Source organism: Asparagus officinalis, chromosome 4 (assembly GCF_001876935.1).
Source record: "Asparagus officinalis chromosome 4, Aspof.V1, whole genome shotgun sequence".
NCBI classification, from domain to species: Eukaryota; Viridiplantae; Streptophyta; class Magnoliopsida; order Asparagales; family Asparagaceae; genus Asparagus; species Asparagus officinalis.
The window spans coordinates 61193362-61215575 of record NC_033797.1 but is presented as its reverse complement, the minus strand read 5'-3'; the positions used below and the strand labels follow the sequence as shown (position 1 = coordinate 61215575).

Below are 22214 nucleotides of genomic sequence, written 5' to 3'. Positions count from 1 at the left end.
TAGCACTATATATGTGGTGGTTTCCATTTCATAATTTGATCGTACCGGACTGTGGATGCTGTAAAAGTGTTACTAATTTCTTCTCTATTTTGTATCCTATTCACAGATTCCATTCTTTTTCCTGAAGTACCAATTGCGCTTCGATTGTCAAGCCATCTCCTGCTTGGTGTGGTCAGGATATACTCGCGGAAGGTGAATTATCTCTTCCATGATTGCAGTGAGGCATTGCTGAAGGTAAAGCAAGCTTTTCGGTCAACTGCAGTTGATCTTCCGCCAGAAGAATCAACTGCACCATATCATTCCATTACACTGCCTGAAACTTTTGATCTTGATGATTTTGAGCTACCTGATAGTGCTTTACTCAGTGGGTAAGTCCACTTCTTATTACTCGCAATTCACAAACAATTGTGGGAGAATTCAATACTTGTGTGTTTCACATCGCTACAACCTGCTATGTTTGCATCTATATGGAGGCTGATACTCTTTTGTTAATTTCTATGGAGGATGGTTGGTGGTGGGATAAGGGAATCTGTAGCGTATTGTATCCATCAGTTCTTGTTGCTTACATCTGTAATTCTCTATGCAGTAACTTTGATGACCGCCATGTCAGTACAAGAGAACAGATTACGCTTCAGGATACGTTGGATGGTTCTGGATACTCAACATCACGATTTGGATTAGATGGTAATAAATACATCTGTAATCCCTCGTCTCAAGTCTGAAATAGGTGTTGCTTGTCAATTCTAGATTGAGATACGTGTGATAATATCTGATTATGCAGAGAGATTTGGTGAAGGGGATGCTTCTCAGATTGCTTTGGACCTTGATGAGGTATAGGATCTGTTTTTTCCTTTCGCTTTTTATCATTTTCTGGTTGATGAGGTTAGTATTTTGGAAATTGTCTTTGGGCAGGTCAAAATAAGGACCTCTGAGAAATTAGACTATGCTGACCTTTCTGTTCTTCATGCTGTTTCTGGAGTTCTGATTTAAAATTATCTTAGTGTTTTGCCTTTTGCTTTGTTATTTGCAGGAGCTATTGTTGGATAGTAATATCACATTTCAGGATGCTTCAGTTTTGGATGAGTAATCTCTTGTGCATTTTTTCTGAAAATTTCTATCCAGTTTAAAGTTTGTATGTTCAGATCTTGCTTCTGTTTTGTTCCTTGGAGTTTTACATTGTTTGGTTTGATTTACCTGTTCAAAACTTACTTGATAGTTACAAGAATCGTGCTCTTTAGTAACATGTTCAGGTAAAATTATGGGTAAAGTTGATCTAAATTCTGTTATTTATTTATGTGGCTGCCTACTGTCTTCTTTCCCTTTATAAAGCCACTTCTAACCAATATCAAGTTTGTTCGTAAGAAGAGTGTGCTCGTCCTACAAGTTGGTAATTCACTGAATTTAGAAGTGTTGCGATTGCCCACTTTTTCTATGATCAGTCAGGGGACACAAGTTCCATTTTGTGCTGTATATGCTTAAATGTACCTGTTAAGAGAGTCAATTGATATCTTACACGCTTTCGGAAATACTTAATCATGTAATTGTTTCACTCTTTTTTTTCATATCGTGCTGTACCTACCATGGGGTTCATCAGACCTGTTTTAATTTGTTTTATGCGCCTGTTTGCATATTTGTTTCTGCCTGAATTCTAAGTTTCCCCCTATCTTCAGTGATGTGCATCAGGCGGGGGCAGCTGACCTAGGCCAGCAGGTCCGTGATGAGGATAGGAATGATGATGCTTCAAACGAATTGTCAGACCTTTTAGGCAATAATCGGGGCAAGCACATTGTTTCCACAGCTGACAATGTGAATGTACAGGATGATTCTTCTCATAGACTAATATTCAACATTCAGACACCTGACTTAAATGAAATATTTTTACCTGACAATCATATTGGAGGTCCATCTGCAGCGCATGACATCGATATGGACTTTGCTGCTGGTGATCATCCATCGCCTGAGTTTACTGTTAACTTTCCTTCCACGCCTGGACTATTGGAGGAAACAATTCAAGCCAACTCTCAAGAGCTTTCAGCTTCTAATCCTCAGAAAATTACACAACATACTGCTCTTGAGGCTGAGAAGCCAATCAATCAAGAAGTTGAATGTCCTGATGCAACAAATGACCGTGTCATAAATGCAACAATCCAAAAATCAGCCAATCTCTCTCAAGTAGTGTCCTCCCCTACTTCAGTTTTGGCTGAACCAAAACCTGATTCAATAAATGATGCAGGACACAAACATGATTTGTCTACTACGTTTACTGTTGTGTCTTCCTCTAGTTCAGTTTTGACTGAAGCCACCCCAGCAGCATCACATTCTTTAGGTGGGACATCATCAGGATCTGATGTACTAGTTAGGTCAACTGATCCCAAGCTGGCAGAAATTTCTCCGGCACTACCTTCCTCTACTTTAGGCCATACTGAACCAGTACCACAATGTTCTGATGAGGTTATAGCTGCTTCGGGTGTGGATTTGGGGTCCAATTTGAATACAGGGGATACCTTACATGGTGGAATCTCTGAAGATTTAGCAGGATCAGCTGCTGTTATGGACAAAACTACACTTGTGGATCCCAAAAGCTTATCAAACCTTGATCAAGAACGTGTAGAAGATGCTAATTGTAATCAGACCAATAATTTCTCTTCTTTGACCTCTGATTTTCATTTGAGATCTTGTACCTCAGAGTCCAACCTGGCTAGCTTAATGTCTCCAGAGGGTGTAGTCCAAGAAAGGGCTCAAGAGTTTTCTTTCAGAGCTGAACCTTGCAATTTAGAAACACAAACAGCGGATAAGGAAACACTGTTCAGCAAAGCTCCGGCGCATCTGCAAGGTTTGTTCAATCAACTTGGCACTTTCTCTCTGTGCAGTTAAATATAAATTACCTCGTGTTGGTTTAGAAGCGTTTGATGATTTTCAATTTCAGCTTTCCACTAAGCTATAGCTGCGTATCCTAACTTTAGAGGTCGATCAGAAGTCTAACAATGTTATTAGAGCTGAATTCAGTTGTTAATAATCTAGCAGGTCGCGAGAACTGTTTTTCAAGTGCTGAGTTACCGGAACCTGAAAGACTGCGTTTTGCTCCGCCAGGAAGTTTTGATCTGTTAACTGTTCCAGGGGAGCAAACAATAGATAAAGGAGTCCATGAATCTGATGGAAGTGTTGACAGGATTAACAATCTTTCCGGAAAGAAGCGCCATTTAATAGACGGCACACCTGACCTGCAAAATGGCATGTCACCAATGATGTCTGGAATTCCACGAAAGAAACGAAACAATGATTATATTATTCCTGACGACGACGATTTATTGGCATCAATTTTAGGTAGAAAATATTTTATTTCTTTTTTACCATGATTGTGCCTTTTTGTCTTGTAAAGTTTTTGTGAAAGATGGAGTTAATTTAATTCTTAATATGGATGCTATTTACACCAATTTGTTTTGCTCGAGTTTGATTGAAACTTATTTTCTTCAGTTGGAAGGAGGTCATCGGTCCTCAAGATGGGCCCAACTCCCCCTCTTCCAAAAGCACCACCTGTGAAGCGCCCTCGCTTGACAACCAAGGTTGGCTTGCCCAAGAGGAGGAAGGTGCTCTTGGATGATACAATTGTGTTGCATGCTGAGTATGTGACGCTTGTACTTTTATACCTTACTATACTATTATCTCTTAATGTTCAAATTTTCAATTTTTTCCGACTCATTGTTTGAACTCTATTCATATTGAATTGTGAGTTACTATGTGAATCATGGGAACATTAAGAGAATCAAAGAGATCTATGTATAATCACAATGATTTTAAAAAGAAAACTTATAGCTAGGGAAGTTACGTGGTGACTTTTAAAAGATGTCTGATCGTTAATCTATGTGAAAAGAGCCATTACTGGTGACTTGCATGAGAACAATACTTGAACATTCTTGTCATTAAAAAGCTTAAGTCAATATCCTCATTATGTTGTTTGTAAGTGGTGTTGCATTCGTAACATAACTAGAGAATAAACTATTCTAGTCAGTTGCCCATATTAAGTTCTTACCTCTTCAGACTTGTAACTGATGAGCGTGGTAAATACTCTCCGGATGAATTCTCATCTGTTATGTTTTCGAACCGTGTTTCAGTTGTAACTTGTTAATATAACTGGATAATAAATTATTCCAGCATAGAAGTAGCACTGTGGAGGGAACTCGACATGCAAATTATCGGTTCAGTTGGTTTTAGTCAATTTCAGTCAAACCGAAACTGAACCTGCCATTACGCTGAATCAAACTGACATGAACCGAGATCTTTCGGTCCAGTGCCATTGGTACTTTTGGTTATTACATGCCTTAGCACAAAGAAATCACAGCAGGAAATGGGGACAAGGGCTGGAAACCATAGAGAAGAAGCGCTCCTATTTGCAAATATATGAAAATAAGACAAAAGGGAGAATAAGGAAAGTGAACAATTGAAGAAGGAGAAGACGTGGTTGAGAAATAGAGAAATGGCCATGTATTTGTTTGGCGTTTATTAGCAGAAGGGTGGAAGGTGAGAAAATGAGTGGATCTATCTCATTATACTTGAATAAAAATAATAACTGGAGACAGCTTGCTGTGAGTTGTAACCCTTATCAGGGGTGCATTGTGGGCCTGTAAGGAGTGCGAACAAGTGTTCCATTTCCTTAAAGAAAGGACTAGGCAATTGGTTTTAGTTGATGCCAATTTAAAAACGTCTAACTTGACCTGACCCGATTCACTGCAACAACCAAACCAAACTGCCTAAATCAGGCGGTTTAGTCTCTTTGAACGGCTAAGACTGTAGTTGACTCAGCCATACCTGTACCATAATTATAGCAAGAATTGAGAATGTACCTCATGTGTATCCCCAACCTGATTGGTTCTTTATGACGTGTGATTAACCATTTGTCATAATATAAATTGCATTGGTACGGGTACGGGTACAAGACACGACAAATTTGTAAAAGGTAGGGTCTGGAGCCACATCTATATATGTAAGTTGTGTCTATTTATGTACTAAAATTAATAATTTACATAAGATCAATGTTGTTTTTTTCATTTACACAAGATCCAATAGATAAGAAATAGATGTTAAAGTGTAGAATATATGTCCAAGAAGTGTATGAGGATATTTTTTTGAATTAGTTTTAATTAACACATTTATTATATAATGGAGTATACGCCTGAATAAATGTATGTATATATTCAAAAAGTGTCCAACAAGTTTTGGTATGGGTATAGGTACATGTACGTGCTGGGTATGGGTACGGTTTCCGATTTGAAGTACCCTGGTAACTTAGGTCACAATGGTGAGATTATGGAGGATGTGAAGTAGTGAAGGAAGTGATTCTAAGCACTTTTTGACAGCAGAACATTAAAAAAAAATTCCTACTATTATTAACAAGAGCATTTTTTGAGCACGAGTCTTTCTCCTCCTATGTGATCGTTAGTTATCGAGAGAAGTATTCATATAGCTGACCCAGAAGGATAGAATAATTGCTTTACTTTGTATTTGCTTATTGACAAACTTTTTTGGCTTATAACTAGCCCGGTGTTTGTGATTTTGGTTATACATTTGCTAGTATCTTCTGTTTTAACATATCGATGCGTTGTGAACTTTCTCCATTTGTCAGTACAATACGGCAACAATTGATCAATACTGGAGACATACGCCGGATGCGGAAAAAGGTTCCTTGCACACGTCCTGAGATCTGGAGAATCCAAAACAGTTTACTTGAAGATGACATTTTCGGCGAATCCATATTTACTGGTGGGCACACTATGGAAACTTTTAAAACTCTTCCTATGTTGCCTATTTGCTTTATATTTGTTATTAATGCCATCATGAGCGTTGCATATGTTGTTTGTATATTTGAATTTTCTGATCTTTCTTCATGTTTTACGGCTCAAGATCTCAGTTTTGATGGAAATGCATTCCTTGTTGGTAAATGTTATTTTCTACCTGCAGGTGTATCTGAAGAGCTGAATAGATTACTCGCTCGGGGATATGGTCTGGCCCAAAATGTACATTACCCAGCTAATGGACAACATACAAGTAGTGAAGCAACACAAAATTTGGCAAGTTCAGGTTTTGTGAGGGACAGTAACGGAAGAGAAGTGGCTGAACAAAGTGCGACTGTTCCAAAAATAGTTGGTGGTGAAGTACAAGTACCTTCAGGCACATCAAAGTTGATTGAGACAGAGATTAGCAAAAATGCTGCCAGTATTGATGCTCAAGAGCAACTGGAAGCCCCAATTAATCCTCAGCCGGTTACGCCTAGACCTGAGTGTCCAGTTCCAACAGACTCCAGAGCTGAAGAGAAGCATCATGACATGTCCACTGAACTGGATCAGAACTCACTGAATAAAGTATACCAGAATTCTCACGAGCTTGCTAAAGTCAATAATACCACACTTAATGCTGGGCTCCCTTCCATTGAGGGTTTCACTTCTGCTGAATGTGCATCTAGATATCTGGTAAACAATAATGTTGGACCTGCTAATGCTAACAATGATACTTCACTTCAAGTGGACGATTTCTCTAATGGTAATGCTGCGTCCATCACTGTGGAAGACATGGGCGTGGATATAGTAAATATAACTAACGCAGAGTGCCCTCAAGATAATCCAGCCAACATGAGCAAGAATGAGGATGGTGAGACACAAGCATCCATGCTGGATAGATTTATTGATGAAGTTGGCACAGATTTCCCAGCAGATTCCTCAACTATTGTTGGGCATGCAAATTCAGTCCCAGATTTGGGCTTAGTTGATGGCGAGCCGGTTACCAGAGCTTACCAGGCCATGAAGCAATCTGAAGAGGGAAAGATCAATTCTGGATATGAAGTCACTGTGGATGAGGAAATGCTCACGGATGATGTTCTTGATGGAGGGAGGCATCATACGGTTTCATTTCCTATTCCAACAAGCACTGGAAGTGAACGTGTGCCCTCTGCAGTTGGTGAAAATTCTTGCATGAACACGGAAGGTGGTATGGATGTAGAAAGTACGCATATGGAATTTGGTGTCACAAGAGAACCTAGCGTAAGTCACACAAATCAATTAGTTTGTAAATAAAAATCTGTTACTAAGACCATAATCAAATTATAGTTCATGAGGATACTGATGCACAGAGATAAATGACCTTGCACTCATTTATTGTACTCATCAAATGCACATGGTTTAGAGCATATAATCATGCTGCTGTTCTCATGGCGCTGCATTTTCTGCATTATGTTATCCTTGCGTTCATCTGTCTGCAATTAACTTATTGATCACTTCTCCAGAATTAAGTTTTGGCACTATCGTAACTACTTGGTTTTCTCAACATTTTCCTTTTATTCTTGCACAGGACTTCTGCAGTGCCATCGATGACATTGATACAGGTAATGTCTTTTCTATGATTGAGAGTTGCAACGTGACTACGTTATTTTATACAATAATAAATCAATATATTTTTCATGTCTCTGGTCTACCTTCCGAGTATGTGTCTGTGTGCGTGTGCACGCGCGCGTGTTAGATTTATTTATATTTTATGGGATCTGGATATATATGCATATTTATAATATAACATAACAATGCAAAATGCCCGTCATTAACTCTAATTATTACTTGATTCTCTTTACTTTACACCGAATGATTACTTATGCTTGCTTGGGGAAATGAAATGGTTATTTGATCATCCAATTTGGCAAGAATGTATATATTACAATAATCTGGATAGGTGAATTTATGTATGCCTTCTTAGTGTGTGGATGGGTGAGGTTTATGCATGCCTATATTTCTGCATGGACAAATGAGGTTTGCATTTGCCTTCCTTTAGATTAGAGATCATTAGAAAATATCTGGATAGATGATGTTTGTACATGCCTTCATCATAGTGCATGGACAAAAAAGGGCTGGCAAAGGGTTAAATATTGCCAAGTGGAACATACGCTTCTGTTGTGGGAATGAATGAATTTTCTTCAATGGAGAAAGAAAATGTGTTCTTCTGTCGGAGGCCCCTCTCAGTAAGTGAATTGGTTTCCCTCTTGGCTTTTTGATAGGACTGATGCATATCTTTGATTTCTAAATAGTATGCCAGAGTTTTTAAACAATAACCTTTTTCATAACAAATAAGTTGTATATAAAAAGGAAGGTTACTAATCTCTAGACGAGCATAATACATATAAAACAGTGAACACTTTTTTTGTGATTTTTATGTTTATTTTCAATACATCTGTTGCATAAATAGTGGGGAATGAGATCTTCTACTCTGGCAGTTGATACGTCCCATACCTATAAATAATGATATATTCATAGCTGGTTTAGGCTAGTGCATTTCAATTGAAGGTTCTCTGTTCTTTGTCAGAAACAGTAATAGGAGTCCCTTCTGTCAAAGAAGGGCGTCTTCTTTTAATCTGAAAAAGGGAGAATGGTTCACATAACAGTGACATCCTTATTCCTTACTGTTTGTAAGGAGTGGAGGATTTGCTTGTTGCTAGAGATAGATTGAATGTTGTAGCTCACAAGCCAATTGTGTTCTATCGGTGATTTTCTGATTCCAGTTTTGCAAGATTTTGGAAAATGAGATCCCATTAATGTCTTCCATTCTGGGTTTCTGTATATATAAGTGCGCCTGTGCATTTACAGAGGGCGTACAAAATCTGTGTGGTTTAATCTTATTTTTTGTTTCTTCCTGTTTACTAGATTTCCTGAATGTGGATGATGAAGCTGATGAGTATGATGAAGAAACAAATTGTGATGTGCCAAATACTGAGGCCCAATCCTTGGAGAACAGCGGATGGTCTTCTCGCACAAGGTGAGTTTTTTACTTGCTTGTGCTATCCTTAACATAGATTATACATGCCAAATTGCTCACTTTCTAGCAGTTTTTTGTGTTTGGTACATTATTGTTTTTCAGATGAATCTTGAAATATTTGTAAATCTTTGCAGGGGTGTAGCAAGGTATCTGAAAAATATATTTGATCAAGAATCTGGACGTGGGCGAAAATCCGTTGCAATTGATCATCTTTTAGCTGGTAAAACTCGCAAAGAAGCATCTAGAATGTTCTTCGAGACTCTGGTATGTCAATCTTCTGAAGCTGTGCATATCAATTTCTGGAGATAACATTTAACAAATATTCAGCCTAGACTTATCAGAATAATGGATCCTAAAACTTTTTACTTCTGACTGTGATATGTTCTCCCTTCATTCTTGTTCTCTATGGGCAGTGAGGGGTAGGGCACTTGGATTTGCCATTATCATTTTCTGCTCTCAAGAGATATTTTAGGTCTCTAGGTTGCATTAGCTGTCAGATCCCAAGTGTCGTTCCAATGGATGAGTTTCAGATTACTGTGTGTAGTATCACTATCTGAATCTGATCCAGAAACATTCTGGGTTGGTTTTTCAATCACTGACATATATTTCTAGTTTTCACCTTTATTTCTGATCTTGTTGGATTGCTGTTCTTATTCATGTAGTGGATCTGCAGATGTTTTTTTTTTTTGACAAAATTGGAAGAAATGATTCCTCAGTATATTATATTTTTATAGAATATATTTTGATTTTTGTAAATAGATATTTTATATTTTTATCTTGGAGAAGCATGAGCTTTAAGCTGCAAGGTTTGTTCTCTGTAATGTTGCAAGAGTACTTATATCATGAAACCATATTTGTACCGGACACAGCCCATGCCCTTACCTGTACCAGACGCTTCTTGGACACTCCTTAATTATATGCATACGTTTTATTTAGACGTGTACTCCATTATACAACACTTGATTATATATCCTACATTTCATGTCCACTTTGAAACTTGTTGGACAAGGATCATGTTCGTTGTAGCCGATATTCAGTTAAGAATTACGATTTTGAAGGGTCATTTGTCTATCGTGTATCTAGCTCAGTAACTATGCTTTCAGCCCATATGTTCAAGCTGTGCCCCGTAGCCTATCTTTTGCAAACTTGCCTACCTTTAATAAATTTGTCGTGTCCCGTACGCGCACCCAGACCGGCACTCATACCCGAACCTGTATTCAACTTATGTTCTCTGCCATCTGCAAGATTCTCTTTAGCTAACGCTAGAACAGCTATGATATCACCATGACCTTGCAACAACAAAATGCTGGAAAATGTGGTTCTGGAAACAGAACTTAAGTAGTGTGTGCGACAGCTAGTTCAGATCTTTTTTTCTGACCCTTAAAACTTCAGCATCGTAGTTAACTGTAATGTCACAGTTACATTTTTCTTGTTCCTTTGTTCTCAACCAGGTGCTGAAAACGAAAGATTACATTCATGTCGAGCAAGAGAACCCTTTCGACTTTGTGAACATAAAGCCTAGAATAAAGATCTTGAAGTCAGAGTTCTAATCTTCAGCCAGGGGACAGGATACAGTATAGATAGCCCTATAATTTATCTTTTTACCAAAGGAATCTCCACCCAAGCTGTTGTTCTGTAACTTTTAAGTTATTACAAAAATTATTCATGTTGTTGGTTGCTGACCTTTACCATGGTTAATGGATTGGAGATGGGAGAATAGCACATGTATTTGTATGCTGATCGTATCTGATGTAAATATGTTGTAAATTAAATTCATTTGACATTGGTTCTTACATTGTAAGTTAGTTATCTATGTCAAATGTAAAAGTTTGTTTTCTCATGAAATTTTCTGATCCAGTTCTCCTCTTACTGTTTCACATCTGATAATTTTGTTGTGATGCTTCAGTCTGGTTTCACATCTGATAATTTTGTTGTGTTAATTTGTTTCGTGTTTAGTAATCATTTTTGATAAATGCTTCTCTTTCTTTTCTTTTTTTTTTCCACTCTGATTAATTCATTGGGAAAATGTGTCGGGGCCCCAAAAGCTGAAAAATCATGTAACGATGCCTCTTGTATTTTTCCCCTTGTGTATAAGCCCTAAAAAGCAGCCTTTAATATTTCTAGAGCCCTCCACGTCAGCTGTATACAAAAGAGGCATTGTATTTTGAAAAAAAAAACCCGAGTTTGCCCTTCTCCTTCGTCCCCAGACGCTTCGTCACATCTCATTAAATGGACTGGACTCGATTATTGCGCCTCTATTTCAAGAACCCCGCCTCTATTTCTCTCTCTTCCAAAATACAAAAGAGCCACCGAAACTCTTGAACTTCCATTTTCAGCGACGGAGTTTATTTACAGGGCTAGATTTTTCGCCGGAAAATGTCGTCCAGGGAAGCGGAATCGGTAAATGACTACGACATCTCTCATCGCGGCGATTTGAAGGAAAAAGACGGTTCATCTGGGGTTGGCAGCGCAGAGGAAGCCACTCAAACCCTCATGGTAATGCAAAAGCAGGCCCTAGAATGACGAAACCGCCAAAGAAGAACGGCGAAACCGCCAAAGAAGAACGGCAAGGGCTGGTCGTGCCATCGTACCCCCCTAGAAAAACAGTAAGTGCTAGGTTATCAACTATTTGGGGTTTCGAAGTAATGTGCCCTAATGTTAGTGCTAGGCAATGTTAGTTCTAGTTTGAATCCATGTTAGTTCTATAGCAGTCGGCGTTAGTTCTATTAAATGTCGTTTAGTGTTAGGTCTAATTTAGTTCACGTTAGTTCTAATTGAACTTGAAATTTTTATTTTTACAGGAAAAGGCTTGCTGAAAATAACGCGTTTGAATCATTAAGGCTAACCGTCAATATCATGGGTTATTGGCAATTCATGAAGTGTATTGCTCCGAAGATGTGTCAGTGTCACAGGGATGCATATCGCGGATCGATATTTCAGCACTACATTTTATTCGGGGCTCTTGCGCCTGATCGCCCCACGCTTGAACTGCTGCTGAGTTATTATGATAGAGCCAATGACACATTTTCTATCCCTGATTCAAAGACTGGGGGCTTGAAAAGTGTTAAATTTGATTTGCAATGGGTTCATAACCATACATACTTCCCAGCTTATGGGGAAGTCATACATATCAACCGGGACTCAACAAACAGAATCTGGTTACAATACTTCGCTCATCTTTTCAAAACTGAAGATGGGAAGAAGTTAAGAAAAGCAACAATCACCCATCGAAGATACCTTGAAGGGCAGCTGGAAAGGCTCGTGGAGTCTACAGAAGAAGAGGATATCCAAGATTTTGTTCTAGTTGGGGTCACAATAGTTCTAACGGAGTATCTATTTGTTAGCTCTAATTTATGCCTTGTTAGTTCTGATTTGAATGCTTAATGTATTTGCTTTAGCTTTGGTACTATGAGATGACGGGGTTAAAGAAATATGCCTACGTCGACAAGTCCAGACCTCCAATGACAAACTGGGCATCAGAAAAGGAGGTGAAAGTCTCATATTTGAGGGTGAGGACCGTTGCATTGAAGGCTAAATCAGCTTCAATAACTGACGTTGATTGGCCTGTTGTGGAAGTTGGGCCTGCTCCTTCAAATGTTATTGCACTTCCCGCCGTTCAGGGGAGTGAAGGGGTGCGTCATGTGCCTAAGTCAAAGAGGAAGGCGAGGGCGGAGGAAACGAAGAACTTCTCAATAGGCTATTTAAGTATCTTGTTAAGTCTAAGTTGTTTAAAGGTAAATGTAAACAATATCCATGTATGTATAATCCTATTTTATTATAATATAATCTCTTAATAATTTCAGATCATGTCAAAACATATTGACAATACTTTTAAAGATGAAGAGGAGGTGAAGGATCTACCAATTGAGCAGCAACTTACCTTTTAGAGAAATTCTGCTAAATTCCTCCAACGACTACTCTTTGTCACAAAACAGAGCAAGAGTACATATTGTAAAGAATTTATGATTGAGATCAACAGGCTAAACAAAATATTTGAAGAACTTAGAAGACCTGATGAGGTCATAGACCCGGTGGTGCTGAAGGCAAATATCAAACAAAAAATTATAAAAAAATAAAGTCGAACCCACGACCTGATGAGGAGGAACAACCTTCCAAATCTAGTAGATTACATAAGGAAGACCCCATCATGCAAGAAGCTGAACATAAGATGGTTGAGGATGATGCTGAGGAGCTTGTTGATGATGTTGTTGTTCATGGATATGAAGTTGATTTGGAGGACACCACAATGGAAGGCAAAGTTGTGGAGGTTGTTGGTTCAATGGAAGAAGGAGCTGATGTTGGGAATATAGCTGAGGGGAAAGCTATAATAAAAGGGGAAGAGGGGGAGGATGTCGCCCCCCAAAAGAATGGTGAAGTGGAACCCCCCGAGAATAAAGCTGTGGAGAATTCAGATAGAGAAGAGGTTATTGTAGATAACAAGGTTGAGGATAATGTAGATAAGGAGGAGGATAATGTAGATAGGGAAGTGGATAATCTAGAGGAGGAGGAGGAGAAATCAGAGAAGGAGGAGGAGCTTGTTGGTGGAGAAGGGGGGATTGTAGATAGCATGATTGAGGAGAATGTACAGAAAGAGGCGGAGATTGTGTATAGGGAAGAGGAGCATGTTGGAAGAGAAAGTGAGAATGTAGATAGTTCTGCCGAGGCCATTGTTAATATTTCACATCAGGTGGACAAAATCTTAGAAGCTCTGTCAAGTGATGTGCAAACAGAGAAGATTGTAGCAGCCCCACGGAGGAAGGTTCGAAGGGCAAGTAAGCGGTCTAAATGGTGTAAGACCCCATACACAGAGGGAAAGGGAAAGAAAAAGCCAAAAGTTATTATAGATGTACATGCAAGTCCTTATGATGTACACACAGTTGACAAAGTTACCCATTTTTATAATGGCAAACAATATCCCACTTGGGATGAGTTGAGTTTGAAGGCAATGACGGCTGAGGAGGAAGGTCTATTGGGCGAGTTAAATAAAAATATTCCAGACACTGCATTGTTTAGCATACGTATAATAGATAGCAGGGGTACCTTTGTACATAATTTTAGGATACCATCTGAAGTATCTGCTAGACTCTCCGCAGCTGAAAATAATTGCCTAACCAAGTTTTGCTCCCAAAAGAATCACAAGTAAGGTTCAATTGACTATTTATATGCTAATTCGTTACATGTTAGTCCTAATCCATGTTAGTTCTTATTTTAAGGAGATATGATGTTATTAAAACAGCCAATAGCACTTTGAACAGAGAAGAGCTGTTGTATTTGCTTCGTGGTGGCCGGCTTGATGACAATGTTAGATTATATGCTTAATAATGTATAAAGTCTTGTTCATATATTGAATTTTAATGTTTCATTGATGTTACAGATGGAAGAAGCATTGTTGGACACGATCCTCCAAGAATCATATGACAAAAAATTTGGCGTCGTCTCGGTGTTCTTTCTTGTAAGTACATGTTAGTTCTAAATTATCGTGGTAGTTTTGACGAAAATGGATGTTAGTTTTAGTTCTAGCCATGTAAGTTCTGCATTAGCCATGTTAATTCTAGTTTGCGTCACGTTAGCCCTAACAACTAGAATGTTAGTTCTAGCTTATAACATGTTAGTCCTAATATAGAAGCAAGTTGGTTCTATCTTCCCTCATGCATAATACTGAACATTACGTGCTACTATTGGCAGCACTCACTTTACTCCGTCGACCCATCGCATTACGAGCTATTTTTGCAATATATTGAAAAATACACAGCCGTTCGCATAGAGTATCTGTTGATTCTGTTGGTCAGGCACGACCATTGGCATCTGGTTGAAGTTGATGTGAAAGAAAAGGTCGTCAACCACTACAGTTCTGCTGGCCATGAAGCTTGGATGGAGCCTGTTCATAAAATCATAAACTATTTTAATGAACAGCAAGTTGATTTTGTAAGGTCAAATGTATCCAGAGTATTTAAATACATGGCCATCAAATGCGAGCAACAAAGAGGGAGGTTAGTTCCTTCGTGTAAAGCGTGTTATAGTTCTATCTCTAGGGAAAATGTCTAATATAGCATACTATATTGCAGCTATGACTGTGGTGTATTCGTCTACCTCTACATCCAAGCAATAATTCAAGGTCGCTTGACATTGCGGGTAAATCCTATGGACGAAACCCCTGAAGCTATGCGAGCGAGGGTTGCCGCACAATTATTGTTAGCTGGTTGTGAGCAAAGACATGAAGATGGGTCAGCTTATAGTGATGAATGACATGTTTATACAAAGAGAATGATTCATTGTTTATAAAAATACAATTATGTATGTAGCAGTTAGATTGAAAATGTACATTAACAGAGGTATTGGACTCTCTAATGTCCTGTTGTTGGTCAAAAAGAGCCCTTGTTAGCTCTAATTGCAGTTACGACTATTATAGCTCTTTCTTGTTAACTTTATTTGAGCATTAGTTTAAGTGTATTACGTTCGTTTCTGCTGGTTCAATCTCGTAGAAGCAAAAATAACAAGTGTGCAAGTAAATTACGAAGGCTGGGTTTAGAACTGTCAAGGTGTGGGCTAGAACTGGCTGTATACAAGATAGAACTAGGGTAATACAAGTTAAAACTAACGTAGAAGCTAGAATTAACAAGTTTGCGTTAAAAAACAGGGGTTGGGTTTAGAACTAGCAAGGTGTGGGCTAGAACTGGCTGTATACAAGCTAGAACAAGGGTAATAGAAGCTAGAACTAACGTAGAAACTAGAACTAACAAGTTTGCATTAAAAAACGCGGGCTGTGTTTAGAACTAGCAAGTTGTGGGCTAGAACTGATTGTATACAAGCTAGAACTAGGGTAATAGTGGATAGAACTAACGTAGAAGATGGAATTACAAGTTTTCACGTAAAAAACGTGGGCTGGTTTTAGAACTGTCACGGTGTGCGCTAGAACTGGCTATATACAAGCTAGAACTAGGGTAATACAAGTTAGAACTAACGTAGAAGCTAAAATTAAAAGTTTGCATTAAAAACGCTGGCTGGGTTAAGAACTAGCAAATTATGGGCTAGAACTGGTTGTATACAAGCTATAACTAGGGTAATAGAAGCTAGAACTAACATAGAAGCGAGAATTAATAAGTTTACATTAAAAAACACGGGCTGGGTTTAGAACTAGCAAGGTGTGAGCTAGAACTGGCTGTATACAAGTTAGAACTAGGGTAATAAAAGTTAGAACTAACGTAGAAGCTAGAATTAAAAAGTATACGTTTAAAAATAAGGGCTGGGTTTAGAACTAGCAAGTTGTAGGCTAGAACTGGTTGTATACAAGCTAGAACTAGAGTAATAGAAGCTAGAACTAACGTAGAAGATGGAATTAAAAGTTTTCATGTTAAAAACGCGGGCTGGGTTTAGAACTGGCAAGGTGTGGGCTAGAACTGGCTGTATACATGTTAGAACTAGGGTAATAAAATTTAGAACTAACGTAGAAGCTAGAATTAAAATATTTGCATTTAAACACAAGGACTGGGTTTAGAACTAGCAAGTTTTGGGCTAGAACTGGTTGTATACAAGCTAGAACTAGAGTAATAGAAGATAGAACTAACGTAGAATATGGAATTACAAGTTTTCATGTTAAAAACACGGGTTGAGTTTAGAACTGGCAATGTGTGGGCTAGAACTGACTGTATACAAGCTAGAACTAGAGTAATAGAAGTTAGAACTAACATAGAACCGAGAATTAATAAGTTTGCATTAAAAAACACGGACTGGGTTTAGAAATAGCAAGGTGTGGGCTAGAACTGGCTGTATACAAGTTAGAACTAGGGTAATAGAAGTTAGAACTAACGTAGAAGCTAGAATTAAAAACTTTGCGTTTAAAAATAAGGGTTGGGTTTAAAACTAGCAAGTTGTGGGCTAGAACTTGATGTATACAAGCTAGAACTAGGGTAATAAAAACTAGAACTAACGTAGAAGCATGATTTAACAAGTTTGCATGTAAAAAACGCGGGCTGGGTTTAAAACTAGCAAGGTGTGGGCTAGAACTGGTTCTATACAAGCTAGAACTAAGGTAATAGAAGCTAGAACTAACGTAGAAACTAAAATTTACAAGTTTACATTAAAAAACGAGGGTTGGGTTTAGAACTAGAAATGTGTGGGCTAGAACTGGCTATATACAAGCTAGAACTAGGGGAATAGAAGCTAGAACTAACGTAGAAGCAAAAATAACAAGTGTGCAAGTAAATTACGAAGGCTGGGTTTAGAACTGTCAAGGCGTGGACTAGAAATGGCTGTATACAAGCTAGAACTAGGGTAATACAAGTTAGAACTAACGTAGAAGCTAGAATTAACATGTTTGCGTTAAAAAACATGGGCTGAGTTTAGAACTAGCAAGGTGTGGGCTAGAACTGGCTATATACAAGCTAGAACTAGGGGAATAGAAGCTAGAACTAACGTAGAAGCAAAAATAACAAGTGTGCAAGTAAATTACGAAGGCTGGGTTTAGAACTGTCAAGGCGTGGACTAGAAATGGCTGTATACAAGCTAGAACTAGGGTAATACAAGTTAGAACTAACGTAGAAGCTAGAATTAACATGTTTGCGTTAAAAAACATCTAGAACTAGGGTAATACAAGTTAGAACTAACGTAGAAGCTAGAATTAACATGTTTGCGTTAAAAAACATGGGCTGAGTTTAGAACTAGCAAGGTGTGGGCTAGAACTGGCTGTATGCAAGTTAGAACTAGGGTAATAGAAGTTAGAACTAACGTAGAAGCTAGAATTAAAAAGTTTGCATTTTAAAACAAGGGCTGGGTTTAGAACTAGCAAGTTGTAGGCTAGAACTGGTTGTATATAAGCTAGAACTAGAATAATAGAAGCTAGAACTAAGGTAGAAGATGGAATTAAAAGTTTTCATGTTAAAAACGAGGGCTGGGTTTAGAACTAGCAAGGTGTGGGCTAAAACTGACTTTATACAAGTTAGAACTAGGATAATACAAGTTAGAACTAACGAAGAAGCTAGAATTAAAAAGTTTGCGTTTAAAAACAAGGGCTGGGTTTAGAACTAGCAAGTTGTAAGCAAGAACTTGTTGTATACAAGCTAGAACTAGAGTAATAGAAGCTAGAACTAACGTAGAAGATGGAATTAAAGTTTTCATGTTAAAAACGCGGGCTGGGTTTAGAACTAGCAAGGTGTGGGCTAGAACTGACTGTATACAAGTTAGAACTAGGGTAATACAAGTTAGAACTAACGAAGAAGCTAGAATTAAAAAGTTTGCGTTTAAAAACAAAGGCTGGGTTTAGAACTAGCAAGTTGTAGGCTAGAACTGGTTGTATATAAGCTAGAACTAGAGTAATAGAAGCTAGAACTAAGGTAGAAGATGGAATTAAAAGTTTTCATGTTAAAAACGTGGGCTGGGTTTATAACTGGCAAGGTGTGGGCTAGAACTGGCTGTATACAAGTTAGAACTAGGGTAATAGAAGTTAGAACTAACGAAGAAGCTAGAATTAAAATATTTGTGTTTAAAAACAAGGGCTGGGTTTAGAACTAGCAAGGTGTGAGCTAGAACTGGTTGTATACAAGATAGAACTAGGGTAATAGAAGTTCTAGCTAACGTAGAAGCTAGAATTAAAAAGTTTACGTTTAAAAACAAGGGCTGGGTTTAGAACTAGCAAGTTGCGGGCTAGAACTGGACGTATACAAGCTAGAACTAGGGTAATAGAAGCTAGAACTAACGTAGAAGGTGGAATTAAAAGTTTTCATGTTGAAAACACGGGCTGGGTTTAGAACTGGCAAGCTGTGGGCTAGAACTGACTGTATACAAGTTAGAACTAGGGTAATGAGAGATAGAACTAACGTAGAAGCTAGAATTAAAATGTTTGCGTTTAAAACAAGAGCAGGGTTTAGAACTAGCAAGTTGTGGGCTAGAACTGGTTGTATACAAGATAAAACTAGAGTAATAGAAGCTAGAACTAACGTAGAAGATGGAATTAAAAGTTTTAATGTTAAAAACGCGGGCTTGGTTTAGAACTGTCAAGGTGTGGGCTAGAACATGCTGTATACAAGCTAGAACTAGGGTAATACAAGTTAGAACTAACGTAGAAGCAAAAATAACAAGTATGCAAGTAAATTACGAAGGCTGGGTTTAGAACTGTCAAGGTGTGAGTTAGAACTGGCTGTATACAAGCTAGAACTAGGGCAATACAAGTTAGAACTAACGTAGAAGCTAGAATTAACAAGTTTACGTTAAAAAACAGGGGCTGGATTTAGAACTAGCAAGGTGAGGGCTAGATCTGGCTGTATACAAGCTAGACCTAGGGTAATACAAGTTAGAACTAACGTAGAAGTAAGAATTAACAAGTTTGTTTTTAAAAAACGCTGGTTGGGTTTAGAACTAGTAAGGTGAGAGCTAGAACTGGCTGTATACAAGCTAGAACTAGGGTAATACAAGTTAGAACTAACGTAGAAGCTAGAATTAACATGTTTGCGTTAAAAAACAGGTACTAGTTTAGAACTAGTAAGGTGTGGGCTAGAACTGGATGTATACAAGCTAGAACTAGGGTAATAGAAGCTATAACTAACGTAGAAGCTAGAACTAACAAGTTTTCATGTATAAAACGCGGGTTGGGTTTAGAACTGGCAAGGTGTGGGCTAGAACTGGCTGTATACAAGCTAGAACTAGGGTAATACAAGTTAGAACTAACGTAGAAGTTAGAATTAACAATTATGCATTAAAAAACGCTGGCTGGGTTTAGAACTAGCAAGGTGTGGGCTAGAACTGGCTGTATACAAGTTAGAACTAGGATAATAGTGGATAGAACTAACGTAGTAGCTATATTTAACAAGTTTGCATGTATAAAACTCGGGCTGGGTTTAGGACTAACAATGTGTGGGCTAGAACTGGTTGTATACAAGTTAGAACTAGGTAATAGAAGCTTATTCTTGTTATCTATAATTTCGCTTTAGTTCTAACTTTGTAAGTGATAGTTCTAGGACGAATATTTTATTTCTAGCTTATTTTGAGCGCGTCTTCCTAAGAAAATAATATCTCATCACTGCCTTAAGACACACTGGATATTTGCTCCTTTTTAAGACATGTCCTATCACCCCAACAGTGTTCCCATCATATATTCTCATTTAATATAGTATAGTTTAGTACTATTTCTCTCGATTCTCACGTCGCCACCATTCCTTCATAACCCATCAACTTCTTCTTCTTCCACTAGCATCGGCGGACTCTCTAAACCCCTTATTCCAAAACAAACTCTCAAACCCAACTTCTTCAATCTTTGTTAGTAAACATCAAAGATGGATAAGGATTTCACCTGTGTACATTGTCATGGGTCAAGGCACCACTCTCGAGATTGTCATCACGATATTACTGCTCGTGCCCCACCAAGGTTGCTTACCGTCCCTACCACCACCGCCAGCACCATCAGACATCTCTCTGCTTTCGCCATCTTCAATCTTAAAGCAGGTCGTCCATCCGTCCAGGAGCTCAGAGAGATGTCGGCTTATCGGTTCAATCTAACGTCGTGGCCCCATCAAATAAAAAATGCGACAGGGCATAACTTCATGGTGCAGTTTCCATCGGACGCCCTACTTGCCCAAGCCATAGAGCTCGGCCTAGTAGACATGGGCACCTTTAGGGGAAGATTCCGTCGTTGGAGGGAAGATCACAGGTTAACAACGATGCCCCAACATTTTCTTGTATGGATCCGTCTCTTCAATGTACCATACCACCTCTGGAATTATGAATTCCTGCGAACTCTCCTCGCTAGTATTGGTGAATGTATTATGTGCTCTAGGGACGTCATAAACAATACTAACTTCGAAGACTGCAAAGTGCTCCTCAAGGTTAGGGATTTATCTGACATCCCTAAGAGGTTTGGGTTCCGTTACACATCTCCAGTTGACGGAAACATAAAGGAAGGCTACGTCGTCACGCAGGTCCAATGCAGGACGGGTTTGGAGAGGGCTCATGGATCCACTCGCCTTAACTTAGGGCCACAGCCTGCGCAGCCTATTAGTTATGATCCAGAGTTGCAGGAGGTTAGCTGGGACGGTAGGCACATTACTGTGGATAGAGAACAGTGGCAGCGCTTTCTCCAAAACCAAGGGATCGGCCCTTCCAATTTGGCGGCGGCTCACCCCACCGTCAATTCTCCTCATCCAGGAAACCCTTCAGGCTCGCAAAGTGGATCATCAAAGTCCAGCTCTCCATCCTCCACGCGCGGAAAGCATAAGAGAACTAGTAGTGATAAAGTTTTATCAGACATCTACAGCTCAAGCGAGGGAAGCAACAAATGAGGATCCAGCTTCTTTCTTCTCCGCAACACCGCATGAAGATAGTTTCTGTCAAATTTTGCTGCTGTAATGGAAGGAAACTATTCGTTGATAGTTATAAATCCCACAACTTGCTAGTTCTAAACTCATCCCGTGTTTTTTAATGCAAACTTGTAAATTCTAGCTTCTACGTTAGTTCTAGCTTCTATTACCCTAGTTCTAGCTTGTATACTACCAGTTCTAGCTCACAACTTGTTAGTTCTAAACCCAGCTAGCTTTTTTTAAATGAAAACTTGTTAAATCTAGCTTTTACGTTAGTTCTAGCTTCTATTATCCTAGTTCTAGCTTGTATACTTCCAGTTCTAGCCCACAACTTGCTAGTTCTAAACCCAGCCCTCGTTTTTTAATGCAAACTTGTAAATTCTAGCTTCTACGTTAGTTATAGCTTCTATTACCCTAGTTCTAGCTTGTATACAACCAGTTCTAGCACATACCTTGCTAGTTCTAAACACAGCCCGCGTTTTTTACATGCAAACTTGTTAAATCTAGCTTCTACGTTAGTTCTAGCTTCTATTACCCTAGTTCTTGCTTGTATACAACCAGTTCTAGCTCACAACTTGCTAGTTCTAAACCCAGCCAGCGTTTTTTAAATGAAAACTTGTTAAATCTAGCTTCTACGTTAGTTCTAGCTTCTATTACCCTAGTTCTAGCTTGTATACGGCTAGTTCCAGCCCACACATTGCTAGTTCTAAATCCAGCACTCGTTTTTAATGCAAACTTGTAAATTCTAGCTTCTACGTTAGTTCTAGCTTCTATTACCCCAGTTCTAACTTGTATACATCCAGTTCTAGCCCACAACTTGCTAATTCTAAACCCAGCCCGTGTTTTTAAGCAAACTTGTTAATTCCATATTCTATGTTATTTCTAGCTCCTATTTCCCTAGTTCTAGCTTGTATACAACCAGTTCTAACCCATAACTTGCTAGTTCTAAACCCAACCCGTATTTTTTAATGCAAACTTGTTAAATCTAGCTTCTACGTTAGTTCTAGCTTCTATTACCATAGTTCTAGCTTGTATACAGTCAGTTCTAGCCCACAACTTACTAGTTCTAAACCCAGCCCTTATTTTTTATTGCAAACTTGTAAATTCTAGCTTATACGTTAGTTCTAGCTTCTATTACCCTAG

General features: G+C 38.6%; 1 protein-coding gene across 1 annotated transcript; it reads left to right on the top strand.

Moving 5' to 3' along the window:
* Positions 12–10632, top strand: LOC109838784 (sister chromatid cohesion 1 protein 4-like). The gene is made up of 14 exons (XM_020407210.1): positions 12–60; positions 107–368; positions 587–684; positions 782–831; positions 1031–1083; positions 1671–2833; positions 3025–3324; positions 3475–3622; positions 5621–5757; positions 5956–7031; positions 7339–7372; positions 8676–8787; positions 8922–9051; positions 10239–10632. Exons 1-14 carry the CDS (start codon positions 12–14, stop codon positions 10335–10337), a joined length of 3711 nt encoding a protein of 1236 aa, XP_020262799.1. The 3' UTR covers positions 10338–10632.